Source organism: Lepus europaeus, chromosome 16 (assembly GCF_033115175.1).
Source record: "Lepus europaeus isolate LE1 chromosome 16, mLepTim1.pri, whole genome shotgun sequence".
NCBI classification, from domain to species: domain Eukaryota; kingdom Metazoa; phylum Chordata; class Mammalia; order Lagomorpha; family Leporidae; genus Lepus; species Lepus europaeus.
Window position 1 is genome coordinate 12,629,021 of NC_084842.1, and position 19,435 is coordinate 12,648,455.

At 43.2% G+C, this 19,435-nt stretch overlaps 1 protein-coding gene across 1 annotated transcript in view; it reads left to right on the forward strand.

The window, feature by feature from the left end:
* Nucleotides 1-397: 397 nt before the first annotated feature.
* The window catches only part of PPP2CB (protein phosphatase 2 catalytic subunit beta), a 29,224-nt gene continuing 10,186 nt past the window's right edge, over nt 398-19,435 (forward strand). The window contains exons 1-3 of the mRNA XM_062213088.1: nt 398-531; nt 15,491-15,700; nt 16,807-16,980. Of these exons, the coding sequence (XP_062069072.1) occupies nt 430-531; nt 15,491-15,700; nt 16,807-16,980 (486 nt within the window). The 5' untranslated portion in view covers nt 398-429. The remainder of the gene's footprint in view (nt 532-15,490; nt 15,701-16,806; nt 16,981-19,435) is intronic.

A 19,435-nucleotide genomic window follows, 5' to 3' on the forward strand; every position in this document is an offset into this window, starting at 1 on the left:
CGGCGGCGCCGCCCGCTCGCCTCTTCCCGGCGGAAATGCCCGGGCGATGACGGAAACCCTCCGGGAGGGGAGAGAAAGGGCGAGAGAGAAGGGGCGACGGAGCCGGGAGCGGGCGGCGGGCGGCGGCAGCGGTCGCGGGCGGCCATCGCCCGGCGGGGGCTGCGTCCAGAGCGTCCTCGCCGCGCTCCCCACCCCCTGACCCCGACCCCGACCCCGACCCCTCCGCCTCCCTCACAGACTCCCCGGGCGGGGACGGACGGGGGGCGTCCTCGGGGAGCCGCCCGCTGGCCTTGAGCCGGGCGCGGGGCCCGCGGCCACCCTCCCCGACTCCTTCCGGTCCCGCCCGGGGCGCGGCGGCGGCGGCGGCGGGGGAGGGGCGCGGCGCCCGGGGCGGGGGCGGGGGCGGGAGGGGGAGGGGCGCGGGCCGCCATGGACGACAAGACGTTCACCAAGGAGCTGGACCAGTGGGTCGAGCAGCTCAACGAGTGTAAACAGCTCAACGAGAACCAAGTGCGGACGCTGTGCGAGAAGGTGAGGGCCGGCCGCGGGGGAACGCGGGGCGCTGGGCCGGGTGGGCCGCGGCGGCCCCGACCCCCGGCGCCGGAGTCGGCTCGCCGCAGAGCCCGCGCTCCCGCGTTTTCGCGTTGCGGACTCGGGTGTCCGCCAGGAACGGGCGTGACGGCCCGAAAAGGGAGCCGGCCCCTCGTCGTCGGCGCTGGCGCACCGGCCCCCGAGCGCCGGCGCGGTGGGCGTGATGGCAGACGGTGGCTTTTTTAAAACAGAGGTGCGCGCAGGTGGCGCGCGTGGAGTGGCAGCGCCCGCGCCGCGGGGCCGGAGCTCGGGGCCTTCGGACGGTTCGTGGGAGATGCCTAGGAGCGTTAACAACTGCTCGTGGATTCAAAAATCGTTTTACACCAAAAAAAAAAAAAAAATTCTTAAGGTCCCGTCCTTTGAGTTGTCATACAGGGTGGCACTTCGCAGAAAGTTGTTCCCATTCCCAAAACGGGGGTAAACCCTGCAAGCTGTGCGTTGTCGTCACTTGTCTGGTCTTAGCTTCCTGAATTCGCTAGCCATTGTTTTCTGACCCCGTGGAATTCTCACCTGTGCGGGTGGTGTGCTGCTTCGGAGCCTCCAGTGGTTCCTCATTCATCTTTTGCGCTGTGGACTAAATAGTGTTCATGTATTTGTATGTCGGAAAGTCCCCTCGGAAGTCCACGAGGTAGTGGAGTAAGGAGGTTATTTCAGGTTATTTTCTTAAATGGGTTTGGAAGCCAGCATACCTCAGAAATGCACTGAGGAAGTAATTTTTTAAGCCTTAGTAATAGGGCACTTTTTTAAAAGACAGGTTTATTTATTTGAAAGGCAAAGTTACAGAGAGCAAGAGACAGATCTCTCATCTGCTGGTTCACTCGCCAAATGGCGGGGGCCCTGCCCGAGCCAGGAGCCGCCTCCGGGTTTCCCACGCAGATGCACATTAGCAAGGAGCTGGATCAGAAGTGGAGCAGCCAGGACTCAACCAGCCTCCGTCATCAAGTAAAGATGTGGCCCGTTACATTACAGCACAGGCCCCAGTAGGGCACTTTTTAAATTATGCAACTAAAGGATGGAGGGGCAGCCAGTGTTTTTAACAAGTGCCCAGGGAGCTTATTGAATAACTACTTGTTATTTATTTCTGCAGATAAAAGTGAATTTGAATTTATTTCTGCAGATAGAAGTGCCACAGACATGGTATATTTCTCTTCCTGAAGCAAACTGCTTGCTTGTACCTTCATTCCACATTTCTGTGTGTGTGTGTGTGTGTGTGTGAGAGATAACCTGTGATTTCATGGGTCTTACAATGTATGCTTTACTAAACTCTCAAGCTCCAGCATCAAGTTTGAAGTGCCCAGTTTTGTAATTAGCTGAATCGGTTAACCTCTCTGTGGACGTCGGATACAGACTTGAAGTTATGACCAAAGTGTTAGTTGAATCAGTTTTTCTTTTTGACTTTCTAATAATTTTAATTTCCTAGAGAAGACTATTTTACCAGTACATTGAAATAATTACACTCAAATCTTAATCACGCCAGGAGACTGTGTATTTGTCGAGAGACTATTTTCACTTCACCTCCTAAATAAGTTGAACTACCTAGGATCTTATAGCTATATTTTACTTTCGTGTTAACCTGTTATATCTTTGATTGTAGTTATCCGCAAAAAGTGAAGCTCAAGTGAAAATCGCCTTGCATTTGTGTTTGTGCTCGGTGCATTTTGATAGCGTTGCCAGTGGAGCAGTGACAGTAGTACTCCAGCAGCTCTCAGTGTAGCTGCCTTTTTCTGGCAACTGTGGTTTACCTTCGTGGCATATGTGGTGCCTCGGTATCTGTGCTGGATTGGTCCAGGTCCTATAAGAATGCCAAAAGTCCCCATGCTCAAGTCCCTTTTATAAAATGGTGTAGTGTTTGCATGTAATATACATACCTCCTCTTGTGTGTGTATATACATATATATATATATATATTTTTTTTTTTTTTTTTTGACAGAGATAGAAAGGTCTTCCTTCCTTTGGTTCACCCCCCAAATGGCTGCTACGGGCGGCACTGCGCCGATCCGAAGCCAGGAGCCAGGTACTTCCTCCTGGTCTCCCATGTGGGTGCAGGGGCCCAAGGACCTGGGCCATCCTCCACTGCCCTCCCAGGCCACAGCAGAGAGCTGGACTGGAAGAAGAGCAACCGGGACTAGAACCCGGCACCCATATGGGATGCCGGCGCCACAGGTGGAGGATTAGCCAAGTGAGCCACGGCGTTGGTCCCCTCTTGTATATTTTTAATCATCTCTAAGTTGTAACACCTGGTATGATGAAAATATTATGTAAATAGTTCTTATACTGTGTTTTTAGAGAATAATAAGTAAAATGTCTGTGTTCAGTACAGAGGCAGTTTTTCCCCCATATCATAATTTCTGGTTGGTTGAATCTGAGGATGGAAAATCTATGGATATAGAGTACCAACTAGGTACTAACCTAGGGTCTACCTGTAGTCCTTAGTTCTGGTTTTATATCCCTACCTCATCCTCGTTAGTAACAGGTGTAGCGTTCCACCCGTCTGGATTCAAATTGTGCTCCACTTGCTAGCTGCCCATCTGGCACCTTTGACTTCTTACCTGCGAGACAGGGATCATATTTACTGATCTCGGCCAGTGCCGTGGCTTAACAGGCTAATCCTCCGCCTTGTGGCGCCGGCACATCAGGTTCTAGTCCCGGTTGGGGAGCCGGATTCTATCCCAGTTGCCCCTCTTCCAGGCCAGCTCTCTGCTATGGCCCGGGAAGGCAGTGGAGGATGGCCCAAGTCCTTGGGCCCTGCACCTGCATGGGAGACCAGGAGAAGCACCTGGCCCCTGGCTTCGGATCAGCGTGATGAGCCGGCCGCAGCGGCCATTGGAGGGTTAACCAACGGCAAAAAGGAAGACCTTTCTCTCTGTCTCTCTCTCTCACTATCCACTCTGCCTCTCAAAAAAAAAAAAATTTACTGATCTTTTGAACTGATTATATTAAGATAGTGCCTGTGTGTGGGGCCGACATTGAGACATAGAGGGTTTAGGCTGCCTCCTGTGAAGCTGGCATCCCATATCAGCACTGGTTCCACACGGTTTCTGGCTTGGGCTTGGCCCATACCTGGTGGTTGCAGCCATTCGGAGAGTGAACCAGTGGATGGGAGCCATCTCTCTCTCTCTCTCTCTCTCTCTCTCTCTCTCTCTCACACTCTCACACTCTCTCACTCTGCCTTTCAAATAAATAAAATTTTTTTAAATAAAGTACCCATGTGACATCCTGACAAAAAGTGAAAGCAGTCAGTGAGTGTTAAATGAGGGAAAGCTAAAAATGTGGATCTTGTGTTAAATTCCTTATCATTTTCTTTAGGAAATAAGTGCAAAATAAATAGATACCACTTCTGTGGTGAATCAAAGGGGAATGTATGTATAGTGGCTATAGGACCCTGAAAATTAGTGTCCTCATTATCTGAAGCACAAAATGCTGGGAGGAGTGCCATCTTTAATTCCTTGCAACTAGATTTTAGTTTAATTTTTTATAATTTTTTTATTCTACTGGAAATACTATATAGGAAGTTACATTATATGGTGATGGTTTTTCAGTTAGGATTAATTTCCTTTTCTAAATCAGATTGCCTTAAAACAAGGAGTCCTCAAGACCAAAGGAGTACTAGTAAAGGCCTATTGTGGGGTAGTGCCAGTGGGCAAACGACCACAAAAAATAGTGTGAATAGTGTGGTGTGTCTGCATCTGAGGTTACTTCCTGTGTAGTGATGAAACACTGCATAAAATGGTAAGGCATATCTTCTGAGAAGACGAGCTAGTAACACCTAATTAGTAAGCCAGCTTTGGAAGCCGGTCGTGAATTTGACATCCCTAATGTCTGCAGAGAAATTGGGTCTGTGATCCACTGTTGTCACAGCAGTATGCACAGGAATTTTACAACTGATCTGGTGCTGTTAAGGACATTCTGTGATGAGAACTTTATTTAACTGTTGTGTCCAGAAGAGTCAAAGTAAAAGAGTAAAAATTCTTAGGCTCTTTGTCCTGATAAATGCTATGACTGAAGAACCCTGATTATGATTCTCTAGGTGGGCAGGAAAAATGAGCTAGTTTGTGTGCTGGCAGATCTAATTATAAAAGCTGCTGAGGAAAATGTTGAGGCTTGTGCAGGAGATGAATGTGAACTGATGGGTATGTTTCTGGGTTCTGGCCTTGAAATAAGTGAAAATACCTTCAGCATGTTACTTCATTCTTCATGTGAAATGGTATACTTAAATTCCTGATTGCCCAAAACCACCTTAATGAAGACTAGATCCTGGTTAAAAATGAACTGGTTTTGTTAGTCGAGAAAAGTTTTTTAGGTTATTCTTTGTGATAGGTTCAGCTTAAGAACAATAGTGATCTTGAAAAAGCCTAATCAGTACTTTCATTTTTAATTTTCCCGTTAACAAAGATTAATGCCAGCCTTGGTGGTCCATTGATAAAGTCTGAAATGCAGTGATGTAGAAAACAGCTCCTTTCTTTCTATAACAAAGAATGCCATGATTGCAGTGGAATACGAGGTTGAGACCCAGTTCTACTGACTGAACAAAATGATTTCATGCTATCTAAGCCGCCTGCTTTAGCAGACAGGTTAAGATACTAATCCAGACTAGACCAGCATTAAGTATTGCTAATGACTAGGAAACAGACTTTGTTAAATCACCTCATTTCTGGACCATGTATGATGTATAAAATCATGTACATAGGTCGATAAACCAAAGATGTGTATATTATAAAGTTTCTTTTTATTTAATGGTTTTATTTGTCGTATATGCTTTTTATTCTTTTTTTTTTTTTTTTTTTTTTTGACAGAGTGGACAGTGAGAGAGAGAGAGACAGAGAAAGGTCTTCCTTTGCCATTGGTTCACCCTCTAATGGCCGCTGCGGCCGGTGCACTGTGGCTGGCGCACCGCGCTGATCCGAAGGCAGGAGCCAGGTGCTTCTCCTGGTCTCCCATGGGGTGCAGCGCCCAAGCACTTGGGCCATCCTCCACTGCACTCCCAGGCCACAGCAGAGAGCTGGCCTGGAAGAGAGGCAACCGGGACAGAATCCAGTGCCCTGACCGGGACTAGAACCTGGTGTGCCGGCGCCGCAAGGCAGAGGATTAGCCTATTGAGCCGTGGCGCTGGCCCTGCTTTTTATCCTAATACGAAGATCCTGCAGAAATTTTTCTTTCAGTCTTTTCTTCAGGACAAATGCTATGAATAACTTGGCAAATGAAGTTCTTTGACAGGAAACCAAAATGCCAGAAATTGAAGACAAAACTAGTGCTTGCTTTATTTTTGTGAATTCTGTTTTCCAAATTTATTTTTTCCTAAGAAAATGGTATTAAAATCACTCGCTTAATCAAATATGTATGAAAAATGTGAGTTCATATTAGATTAAATAGGAATTTTCAGTTGTTTTGAACTGATTAGCTTGTAAGTTCTCCTTCAAGTAAATGTAATGAAATGTTACCTAATCTAAAGGTAACTCATGTGATGACTTCTTTCACACACGCTATCCCTGATTAGCTGATTGTTACCTAATACTTCCTGCACATTACTTTTTTTTATTTTTTATTTTTTAGATTTATTTATTTATTTGAAAGGCAAAGATACAGAGAGAAAGGGAGAGAGAGATCTACCTGCTGGTTCACTCCCCAAATGACCACAAGGGCCGGGGATGAGCCAGGCAGAAACCAGGAGCTAGGAGCTTCTTCCAGGTCTCCCATGTGGGTGCAAGGGCCCAAGCACCTGGGTCGTCTTCTGTTGCTTTCCCAGGCGCATTAGCAGGAGGCTAGATTGGAAATGGAGCAGTGGGACTTGAACCCTTGCCCATATGGGATGCCAACACTGCAGGTGGAAGCTCAAAACCTTCTATGCCACAGTGCCACCCCCCTTGCACATTACTTTCAAGCCTGAATTTCTTTAATAACTAGCCCTGAGAAGGCTGTCTGTATATTACACATGGAATTTTCCTTTCTAGGGAATGAGAAACTCAAGTCCAGGCTTGATTTGTTGTGTCTTTTGTAAACTGGGGCGTTTTATCGTTCTTTGTAAACTTAGTATTTGACGGAGATACTTTTTTGATTGAAAGAATTAAAATACAATTTGAAGTATAGCCTGAGTTTTTAATTGCACAAAGGAAGAGAAACTTAGAGCAGAATCGAGGAGGAGTTAATGTCTTTTTTTTTTTTTTATTTGAAGGACAGAGATGCAGAGAGAGAGAGATCTTCCATCTGCTGGGTCACTCCCCAAATGGCTGCAACGGCCAGGACTGGGCCAGGTGGAAGCCAGGAGCTTCTTCCTGGTCTCCAACGTGGGTGCAGGGGTCCAAGGACTTGGGCCATCTTCTGCTGCTTTTCCACATTTCCCACATGCATTAGCAGGGAGCTGGATCAGAAGTGGAGCAGCCACTACTTGAACCAGCATCCATATGGGATGCCAGCACTGCAGGCAGAGGCTTAGCCTTTTATGCCACAGTGCCAGCCCTGGGGCTGATGTCTTTAGTCTCCAGTTCCTCCAAACTGAGACCTAGCATCATAAATACAATTTTTTATATATATATACACAATATATATGTATTATATATATTGTGTATATATATATCACATATATATATATATATAATGTAAATAAATAATAAATCCAGTTGTTACACTGTCTGCTGGTTGGGACTCCCAGAGACACTCTTTTTAAGGTATGACATTCGAAGGGTTGGGTTAAATCTTCACTACCAGATTTTTATTCCATAACAGATTACAGGTAATAAGAACTTAATAGATAAAAATAATACCAAAATACTATAAAGAAAATATGGGTGGATTTATTATCAGAATCATAGATTATATACAGTGTGTGGGTTTTTTTTTCCCTAATTGAGCTGGCTTTTTTGGTTTAATTTTTTAAAAAGATTTATTTTGAAAGAGTTAGCGGCGCTAGCGCTGTGGTACAGCAGGTTAACGCCCTGGCCTAAGGTGCCGGCATCCCATATGGGCCCCAGTTCGAGACCCAGCTGCTCCACTTCCAATCCAGCTCTCTGCTATGGCCTGGGAAAGCAGTGGAAGATGCCCCGAGTCCTTGGGTCCCTGCACCCACATGGGAGACCTGGAAGAAGCTCTTGGTTCCTGGCTCCTGGCTTCAGATCAGCACAGCTCCAGCTGTTGTGGCTAACTGGGGAGTAAACCATCGGTTAGAAGACCTCTCCCTCCTCCCGCTCCCCCTCCCACTCTCCCCTCTCCCCCCTCTCCCCTCTCCCCTCTCCCTTCTCTCCCTTCTCCCTCTCCCTCTGTAACTCTTTCAAATAAATAAATAAATCTTTAAAGAAAAAAAGAGAGAGAGAGTTAGAAAGGGGAGACACAGAGGTCTTCCATCCACTGGTTTACTCCCCAGATGACCTCAGTGGCCAGCACTGGGCCAGGCTGAAACCAGGAGCTTCATTGGGGACTCCCTTGTGGGTATCAGGGACCCAAACACTTGAGCCATCTTCCACTGCTTTCCCAGGCACATTAGCAGGGAACTGGTCAGAAGTTCATCAGCTCAGACATGAAAGAGCACCCATATGGGATGCTGGCATCCCAGGCAATGACTTTACCTGCAATGCCACCTGTTGTCCTCTTTTATTTTAATTTTGTATTTTGTCTTTTCTTGATTCTGTGCATTCTTTGGAACTTAAGTTAACCAGTTTAAAACATTTATTCCTTACCAAGGTTTTTGCAGATTTTTACTACGCAGGCTTTAGCTTTAGCATTTTTATGTAGCTAAATCATCCATCTTTTCCTTAATCTTTAAATATGGGTAAGAATCACTTGGAAAGGAAAGGAAATTTACATTCCCTGGCTCTACCCACAGGACGGACCGACTGTGTCTTGGGCAGGTCCAGGAAGACAGTTTGCACTTTGAGAAATACCATTTGATGATACACACTGTTTCACTCTTAGCTTAGGTGACAGCTAAGAAAGCTCACACAGGTAGTTTGACTGTAAATGGTAGTGTAATTCATGTGTGAAGCAGAATTCCTTTCCCTAAGTATTGGGGTTTTTTTCTTTAATAATAAGTAGAAGGCATGAACAATATTGAAAATGGTCTTATGGAATAAACTTTGTTTCTGGCAAGATTGTTTGTTGTGTTATTGATGTTTCTGAGCCATTTGTCACATTCTGCAGGAGACGCTTAAAGATGTCTAAAATTCCTCTTGGTTCTAATTGGAATTACACGTGGTAGTTTGTTCTAGTCATGTTCTGGTGATTGGCTCTGGTAGGGAATAGGGCACCTCTCAGCTGACCAGTGAGGAGGTTCAGGCGAAGCTGAGTGTAGGTCTTGGGGAACTTTGTAAAATGGGCAGGCTAGGTTGGCACAAACCCTTTGGCGTTGCCCTTTCTGTACTCTTAACTGAGATATCAGATACAGTGCCTGGAGATGCACTACCATGTTATGACCATGCAGAGACGATCATTTTGGGAAAGATTAGCTATTTCTAGATTAGACATGTGGAAGATAGGACTTCATATTTTAGAAATGCAGGGTCCTCGTCTAAACAGCATCAAGGACTAAAAGGCCTTAAACTTACACAGTTAAAGTTAGAACTGTGAAGTGAACCTATGTTTTCTGGAAAACTTGGGTATATATAACTTCATTCTAACTACTTATAGGCAAGTTTAAGGAAAAAAGAAAAAAAGTGTGGGCTGTGTTGTACTTAACTGTTGGGAAATCTGCCAGGCTAACTTGAGCAGAAAACCCATTTGTTGGAAGAATATTTGGTACCCTGACTCAGAACAAAAGCTGAAGTCCCAAGCTTGGAATTTCTGCAGATTCCAGGGATTTTGGAGGTACACTGAGAAACATACCATACCTTAGAAGCGTTTGAGAACACTGATGGGAATACCTCTGCTGGAACAGAACTTGTCATTGTTCCCACTGCTCAGAGTCACTTCTGATTAGTAAATGTGGGCTGGGTGTATCCAGTTGGCCTGAGTCAGTTTGGGGATAGAATGGCTTTGTGCTTCTTGACAGTGCATAACAAATTTTATTTAATATCACAATGCTAAATCAATACTTTGTGTAATACAAAGACAGAACATTAACAGTCCCTGGAAAATAAGTCAAACATGATAGTGTCTTTGTAGAAATGTGAAACCACATGGTCTGTTTCTTTCATGTTGATATGTAGGTCAACCACGTAGATGCAGTAATATTAATAAAGTGATTTTCAAGATTTTCAATCTCTTAAGTTTATTAAGGGCCAGAAAGAGCTTTTGTTTATATGGGTTATATGATGTTTACTGTGTTGGCAATTAAAATTGAGATTTTATTTTTGAAATACATTTTTCAAAAGCAGTAGTAAGTCGATGAAGGATCACACTTTGAAAATTGCTGCATAAATCAAACATCTGTGTATTAAGTTTTTAAATAAGACTTCATAATTATAGTCTTGCAAATCTTAAATACAGAAAATGTTAGCTAGACTTAGAACCTTTTGATGTTAAAGTACAGGGAAATATAAACATTTTAAGTTAATTGGTATAAAGAGTTAACATGCCTTCTAGTGTTTAGCAGTTTAGATAAAGGTGGCTGATTCAGCTGTATATTCTCAAAAGCTCCTGTATAGTTTCATATGGCTTCTCAAAAATGTGGCCATAATTTGGTTAACTGAGTCGGTGGTTTTTGAGACGTTTTGAGTTTATGCTATGAATATCTTTATACAACAGATGTCAGTATGTTTCTGTCATACTATGTCTTATAAATATTTTCCAAGGCTTTTATTTATCTTTGTTAAAATAGAAAACAAGTTTTCATTTTGTTTGCTTGGGCCAACCTAAGCCAGGGTGTTTGAAGTTAGAGAGCATATCTTCATTTTTAAAATTTCTGGGGGGCGGCGCTGTGGCGTAATGGGTAAAGCTGCTGCCTACAGTGCTGGCATCCCATATGGGTGCTTGTTTGAGTCCCAGCTGCTCCTTCAGATCCAGCTCTCTGCTGTGGTCTGGGAAAGCAGTGGAAGATGGCCCAAGTCCTTGGGCCTCTACATCCATGTGGGAGACCTGGAAGAAACCTGGCCTATAACCAACACCTGATAAATGTTAATTATATGAATACATGAACCCTACTCTTAGGAGTATTTTGATGTGTGAAGTGATGTGATCTCTTTGTAGGTGTACTTCAGAATGAATAATTTGCCAAGCTTATAACTATTGTGTTGATATACTATATTTTAAATAATTTTTTCTGTGTTTTTGGTAATGCTTCCTTAAGTGGATTTTAAGTAGGATTTGCTTACTAGAGGATTCCGCTTTATTTCTAAAAAATGTTGGTTAACTGTTCCTATTTGACTTGGAAAATGATTTAATTGATGTTTGCTGAACAAATGACATTATTTAACCAATTTCTAAGCTTGTTACCATTGTAACTTAGTTCCATTTCTGCAGGTTATATTGCTTTTGAAAGACCTCTGCTAATGTTTTTTTAAAAGATTTATTTAGTTATTTCAAAGGCAGAGTTGCAGAGGCAGAGAGAGGTCTTCCTTCCACTGGTTCACTCCCCAAATGGCTGTGACAGCTGGAGCTGGGCCGATCTGAAGCTAGGAGCCTGGAGCTTCTTCCAGGTCTCCCACATGGATGCACTTGGGCCTTCTTCTGCTGTTTTCCCAGGCCATAGCAGAGAGCTGAATCGGAAGTGGAGTAGCCAGGATTTGAGCAAGTGCCCATGTGAGATGCCAGCACTGCTGGTGGCCGTGCTACCTGCTATGCCATAGTGCTGGCCCCTGCTAATGTTTTCTTAATCTTATACTAAAATTTTTTTATCTGTGGGATTTGGTTTCTGTAAATTGGTTTTATGTTAAGGATTCTTTTTCCCTTTACCCTGATGCTTTGGCTTGACTTGACTGACTGGGCTGTAAGTACTTCGTTCCTGTAATCTAAACCAGCTTTTGGGAGAACTTAACATGACATGTCTGAAAAATGTTAGAGCAGCTTCTTGGTGTGGAAGTCTAAGACGATTCTCCTGATTAACCAGGTTATCATACAGCTTTGTGGCTTGACTTTTCAAATATACTTCAATAATTTTTATTATTATTGTTGTTGTTGAAAGACTGCTGGTTCACTCCCCAAATGGTTCTGCAATGATCAGGGCTAGTGCTAAAGCTGGAAGCTAGGAACTCCGTGTACGTCTCTCAGGTCTGTGACAGAAACCCAATTACTTGACCTAATACTGCTGCCTCCTGGGATCTGCATTGCCAGGAGGCTAGAATCACAAGCCAGAGCCAGGACTTGAACCTAGGCACTCCTGCATGGAACCACAGACATCGTAACCACGAGGCCAGATGCCTATCTCTTTAATAATAATTTTAATGACTTAATGTCCCATTCCTTGGGCATTTGTTTTCTTAACTATCCAGTGGATGTTTATAATTTACTGTTTTTTCTCTTAAAAGGAAACATACTTGTACATCAATCCATGGGTATTTATCTTATTTTATTCATAGCATAAGTGTCTTAAAGTAGAGATGGCTTGGTCCAAGAGTATAATCATCTATCAGTTAGAGGTAGGTTTGGAATGTATAAATGGGGGGCCAGCTCTGTGGTGCCTCCTGCAATGCCAGTATCCCATATGGGCGCCAGTTCGAGTTCTGGCTGCTCCACTTCTGATCCAGCTCTCTGCTATGGCCTGGGAAAACAGTAGAAGATGGCCCAAGTGCACCCATATGGGAGACCTGGAGGAAGCTCCTGGCTCCTGGCTTTGGATTGGCGCAGCTCTTGGAGAGTGAACCAGCGGATGGAAGACCTCCCTCTCCGTCTCCCTCTCTCTCTCCATAACGCTGATTTTCAAATAAATCTTTAAAAAAAAAAGAAAAACTATTAGCTGTTAGTTATATAACTATGTAGATTTTTTGCTGTATTGTTTCAAATAAAGAAAATAGCTGTCTCCAATGAAGGCTTAAACAAGGCAGTAGTTTGTGTTTCCCTATTACAGGAAAACCCAGAGATGATGTGGTAGTTCTGCAAAATTTTCCAGAAACCAGACATCTTCCTGTGTTAGATTTTTGTGACTACTTCAACAAATCACTATGAACTGGCTTAAAACAGCATACTCCAAAATCAAGGTGTTGGCAGAGCCGCAACCGCTTTGTAGACTCTAGGAGAGAGTCCATTCCTTTCCCTTTGACTTCTGGGGCTTGCCATGTAGAAGCTCAGAATCCGTGTTTTAGATGCTGTTTCTATTTTCAGATCACTGTGGTGGGGGGATCGGGCAGAGAATCATCTGTTCATCAAATTCCATCCTCCTACCAGTCCTAACAGCCCTCTGCTGGCTTCTGCTTCACACTTCATCCTTCATAAGCACTTCATGAGTGCTTAACTTACTGCCATATATTCTCACTGCCATTGCCTTCTCATTATTTCTTAGTTTACAAGTCAGCGTTAGTTCCAGTTTGTTCCCATTTGTGATTTTCTGTTTCCATTGTCAGAGACTTGAAACTGGATAAGTGGCTAATTGAGATTTTGCATATAAAAAGTAAATGCATGTCTTTACTGTTGATGGGGTACTGGGGAGAGATCCCATCTTTTCTTCTTATCTCTATTTTAAAGGCCTTTTTTGGTTTCCTCTTTAAAGGTTCTTTTTCCTATTCGGCAAGGTTACTAGGTAGATGGGTGTTAATAAACCTGAATTTAGTTATTAGTATGTTTTCTTTTCCACTGTTTATATGTAACCTCTACTTTAGCACCTCCTAATGGTATAGTCTAACCTAATTCTCTAAAAATAGTTGGAATAAAAAAGTTCAAGGTTGGCCTATGAAGTGGTCTAAGAATGTGTTTGTTTACACCAGAAACTGAATACAGTCGACCCTCTGTATCTGAGTTCTGCATCCTTGGATTCAACCAATCTCAGATTGAAAATATTCAGGAAAAATTATGTCTGTATTGAACACATATAGACTTTTTTCTTGTTATTACCCCATGAACAGTAGAATAACTGTACAGCAGTTCTGTTTTAGCTATTATCAGTAATCTGGAGGTGATTTAAAGTAGAGAAGGTAGATGTATGTAGGTATGCAGACACTATGCCATTTCATTTAAGAGATTTGAGCACCCACAGATTTGTTATCGTCTGAGCACGCTCTCTATACAGGGATGATTGTAACTTTTTTCTTCATTAACATTTTTAAACTTAGAAGATTATTATTCCAAAAATACAGTTTTTGTGTTTTTTTTTTTTTTTTTTTTTTGAGAGGTAGAGTTACAGTGAGAGGGAGAGACAGAAAGGTCTTCCTTCCGTTGGTTCACTCCCCAAATGGCCACAACGGCCGGAGCTATGCCGAGCCTAAGCCAGGAGCCAGGTGCTTCCTCCTGGTCTCCCATTCAGGTACAGGGGCTCAAGCACTTGGTCCATCCTCCACTGCCCTCCTGGGCCACAGCAGAGAGCCAGATTGGAAGAGGAGTAGCCAGGACTAGAACCGGCGCCCATATGGGATACCGGTGCCACAGGTGGAGGATTAACCCACTGTGCCACGGCGCCAGCCCATCAAAAACACAGTTTTATTGAGTTAAAATTCCTAAGCCATGCAATTCCCTGAGAATGTACAGTTCAGTGTCAGTGTCTTCCAGTACCTTCACATTGTTACTCATCAATCACACTGTTAACATTTTTATTACCCACAGAAGAAAACTTGAATCCGCTGCTGTTAGGCACCATTCCCTCCAGTCTTACCTAAGCAACCATTAATCTACTTTCTGCTTCTGGATTTGCTTATTTTGCACATTTCATGTAAATGGGATTGTACATTATGTGATCATTTGTGACCTACTTAGCATAATGTTTTCAAAATTGTAGCATGGGTCAGTACTTCATTTCTTTATTGTTGAGGAATATTCCATGTTTGGATATACTACATTTTATTTACTCATTAGTTGGTAGGCATTTGGGTGGATTCTACTTTCTTGGCCATTACAAGTAATGTTCTCATTGAACATAAGTTCTTAGGTATATACTTTTTCCTAGGTATATACTTAGGAATGGAATTGTTGGATGATACAATAACTCTTTAACTTTTATTATTTTTAAGAGACAGAGAGTGTTCCCGTCAGATGTCTGCAGCAACTAGGACTGGGGTAGACCAGGCCCAAGATAAGAATCAGGAACTCAGTCCAGGTCTCCCACATGGCTGGCAGGAACCCAAGAGCCAGAGCTAGGAATTCAACCCAAGCACTCCAATACAGAAAATGATCATCTTAACCACTAGGCTTGCCCCTATGTTTAACTTTTAAAAAAAATTCTTAGAAGGGGGCAGGTGAAAGCTGGGCTGGAAGTTGAGTAGCCAGGAGTCAAACCAGGCATTCTGCAACAGCAACTTTACCTGTACCATAGCACCTCGGGGTTTAACTTCTTGAGGAACTACCAGATTGTTAGTTCCAGTGGCTTGCCAATTTCACATGCCCATCAGTAGCGTCTGAGGGATCTGATTTCTCTGCATCCTTGGAAACACTTGTTTTATTAAAGCTATCAGTATCTTATTGTGGTTCTCTTTTATACTTTCATAAGAAAAACTTCACAAGTGTTTTAGTAGATAAGAAATAACACCTTGCCAGTGCCGTGGCTCAATAGGCTAATCCTCCGCCTGCGGCGCCGGCACACCAGGTTCTAGTCCCAGTCGGGGCACCGAGTTCTGTCCCGGTTGCCCCTCTTCCAGGCCAGCTCTCTGCTGTGGCCCGGGAAGGCAGTGGAGGATGGCCCACGTGCTTGGGCCCTGCACCCCACGGGAGACCAGGAGAAGCACCTGGCTCCTGGCTTCGGATCAGCGCCGCGCCAGCCATGATGGCCATTGGAGGGTGAACCAATGGCAAAGGAAGACTTTTCTCTCTGTCCACTCTGCCTGTCAAAAAAAATAAATAACACCTTTAAGTTTGTGATAGAATATTTTTTAAATTGTTTATTTCATTTTTCTAACAGGCTAAGGAAATTTTAACAAAAGAATCAAATGTGCAAGAGGTTCGTTGTCCTGTTACCGTCTGTGGAGATGTGCATGGTCAATTCCATGATCTTATGGAACTCTTTAGAATTGGTGGGAAATCACCGGATACAAACTATCTATTCATGGGAGACTACGTTGACAGAGGTTATTACTCAGTGGAGACTGTGACTCTTCTTGTAGCATTAAAGGTATGATCAATATAATTCAGTTTTCTTTTTTTCAAGTTGTTTTTAAACCAGGCAAAAGGTAAAAATGACAGTATTAAATGTCATCTCTACTATCTTAGGGTTAATTCAGTTTATAGCCCCTTAAAATAATAATTAGTTTTATGACTTTTAAAGAGAGAGGTGAAAATAATACACTAAACTTGTCCTGTCTACTGCCATTCTTTTGGGTATTCCATAGCTGAAGTCTTCGAATCATATTTGACTTAAGCATATTTGACTTCATATTGAATCACTAAACAGGTCTTTATTTCTTGCCTTGAAAGTTCTGTTATTCCTAAGTTTTTATTTCATGACACAATCTAATACTTCACACTTCAATTACTGCATTAACTTGGTAACTAATATTTCTACCTTCAAGATCTCATCTTTGCAAGTCCACCTTGTATATGTTGCCAGATCAAGTCACTCTTGTATCTTACTACTGCCCTGCTCCCAAACCTGCAGTTACTCGTGTTGCCTAACTCAAACTCCTTGCCTGGCTCTCCATACTCTGAATTTGCCACAGTGGTCTGTTTCCTGAAATCTTCACCTCTTGCATCTCCTTAGTGAGATCAGGCCCGTCAACAGCAGACCTGGCACTGAGCTTCATAGTGCTGAGCTCAGTGTGGCATACATAGTGGATGCTTAGTAAGCACGGATGTATATGAGATACAGTTTTTTGGTCCTGTCACGGAAATGAGCCTTAAAAATCCACATAAACCAACTTAAGTTGAAAAAGAACAAGAACTTAGCCTCTAGAAGACTTTATCTCAGGTTCAAACCACAGCTAACCAGTAACCATTCAGCAGTGAAGAAGTAATAGAATTCTGAAAAGATGTCCAAGACTAGTGATAGAGCATAAAGATGATGACAGAAACATGCTAAGATACAAACTAAGATTCTAATGATACTCATAATGAGGGACAATAAAAATTATTTCAAAGGTTAATAAGACCTAGTTAGGAATGACAAATATTTTAAATTTGCTAGTGGACACAAGAACCATTTGAAGAAATGGGTTGGAAGTTAATGTGCTCAGATAACATGATATTAAAAATATTCTGTGGATTTCTTTTCCTTTGCTTCAGGTGCGTTATCCAGAACGCATTACAATATTGAGAGGAAATCATGAAAGCCGACAAATTACCCAAGTGTATGGCTTTTATGATGAATGTCTACGGAAGTACGGAAATGCCAATGTGTGGAAATATTTTACAGATCTATTTGATTATCTTCCACTTACAGCTTTGGTAGATGGACAGGTATGTATCTGTGTGCTTACATCTTGCAATGGAGGGGGAAATTAGACTATTAACAGGGGCTAGATTTACATGACATCTATGTCTACATTTCTTTGGCCTTCGTGCCTCTCTTAAAATTTTATGAGCAGGCATTGTGGCGTAGCAGGTTAAGCTGCCATTTGGGATGACTGCATCCAGTATTGGAAAGCCTGGTTCAAGTTCTGGCTGCTCCACTTTCCTGATCCAGTTTCTTGCTAGCGCACCTAGGAGGCAGCAAATGATGGCCTGAATACTTGGGTTCCTGCTACCCATGTGGTAACCTTGGGTGGATGGCCTTGGGGGACTGAACCTGCTGATAGGAAGATCTCTCTCCTTTCAAATAAATAAACCTTAAGAAAAAAAAATTTTTTTCAGAGCAGATAATTGGATAAGTTTTTTTAAGATTTATTTTATTTATTTGAAAGAGTTAGAGAGGAGAGGCAGAGAGAGTCTCCCATCCACTGGTTCACTTCCCAGATGGCCACAACGGAGAGCTGCGCCAATCAGATGCCAGGAGCTTCTGCCAGGTCTCCCACGTGGGTGCTGGGCCCAAGGACTTGGGCCATCCTCTGCTGCATTCCCAGGCCACAGCAGAGATCTGGATTGGAAGAGGAGCAGCCGGAACTAGAACTGGCACCTACATGGGATGCCGGCACTTCAGGCCAGGGCTTTAACCCACTGTGCCATGGTGCCAGTTCCAGTTGGATAAGTTTTATGCATGTTTAAAACATTTCCCTGTGATTCTCAGATCTTATATAAATGTGTTGGCCAAAGAACATGTAATATACTTTAAAAATTATAAGTAAATTTTTAAGACCCCAATGTACAATACTACTCAAGCAAGATTTTTTTTTAAAACAAGGGCCACACAGATTCAGTATCTACTAGTTAGCATTAAAGTTTTTTATTCCTATTTTTATGGTAATTGTATTATGTGTCTTATACTTTCTTCCCTAAGTGAATGCTTTGTTTCCACCTGTGACAAGTATTGGCACATACTCTAAAACATTCAAATGTGTAAGAAAAATTATGCGAATATTCTGTTATCGCTGTAAGCATGAACTTGAGTATTATCACCATGTTTTACATTTAAACTAAATTATAAACGCGCAGTGTTGTCAAGTGTATGGTAGATACTCTTGTACTGCTGATGTGAATGTAATTTGGTTATGACCTTCTCTAATTTTTTTTCTTCATCTACTGGTTCACTCCCCAAATGGCCACAACAGCTGAGGCTGGTCCAGACCAAAGCCAGAGCTCCATGTGGGTGGCAGGGACCCAAGTTAATGGGCCATCACCCACTGCCTTTCCAGGCACATTAGTAGGGAACTAGATGGCAAGTAGAGCAGCTGGGATGCAAACCAGCTCTCCAATATTGGATGCTGGTGTTGCAGGTGGTAGCTTAGCTCATTCTGCTACAATGCTGTGTTCCCTCTGAAATCTTGACATGTGGTATTTTCCTAGCCATGATTTTGGACACTGTAGTAATCAGTTTCCAAGGGCAGTACGTAGCCTGAACTTGGTAAAATGAAAGAAAACATGAATTTAAAAAGGTAATACATTTTTCAAAATTATTTATTTGAAAGAGTGAGAAGGAGAGAGGTCTTCCATCTACTGGTTCACTCCCTAATTGGCCAGAACTGTGCCGATCCAAAGCCAGGAGTTTCTTCTGGGTCTCCCACATGAATGCAGGGGCCCAAGGACTTGGGCCATCTTCCACTGCTTTACCAGGCCATAGCCAAGAGCTGGATCAGAAGTGGAGCAGCCGGGTCTCAAACTGGCACCCAAATGGGATGCCAGCACTGCAGGCAGCAGCCTTACTTGCTACACCACAGTGCAAGCCCTGATAAATTTTACTTAAAAAAATTAAAAACGGCCTTCAGATTTTAATCTGGGAGGCAGAGTTACAGACAGAGAAAGGTCTTCCATCCACTGGTTCACTCCCCAAACGGCTGCAACAGCTGGAGCTGGGCCGATCTGAAACCAGGAGCTTCTTGCAGTTCTCCCACACAGGTGTAAGGGCCGGAACACCTGGGCCATCTTCTACTGCTTTCCCAGGCCACAACAGAAAGTTGGATGGGAAGAGGAGCAACCATACTTCATCTGGCACCCATGTGGGATGCTGGTGCCACAGGCGGAGGCTTAGCCCACTTTTCCACAGTGCTGGCCCCTGTTTAATTATTTTTAAAGCAATATAGTCATTAAAATGAATGGGCAGTTACTTTTGAAAGATAGCCCTTCCGCGTTCATGATGGATCCAGTTTTTTCAGATGAGTGCATTAGCTGAGCTCTTATATATTTTTCCACCTCCGTCCCCCAAACCATTATCCTTCCACGGGCCTCTGATCTTTACTGTTGGAATGCTTTTAAGGAACAAAACAAACACGTATGATTGGTGACACATTATCTAATATAATATCAAACTTTGTTACTAGGG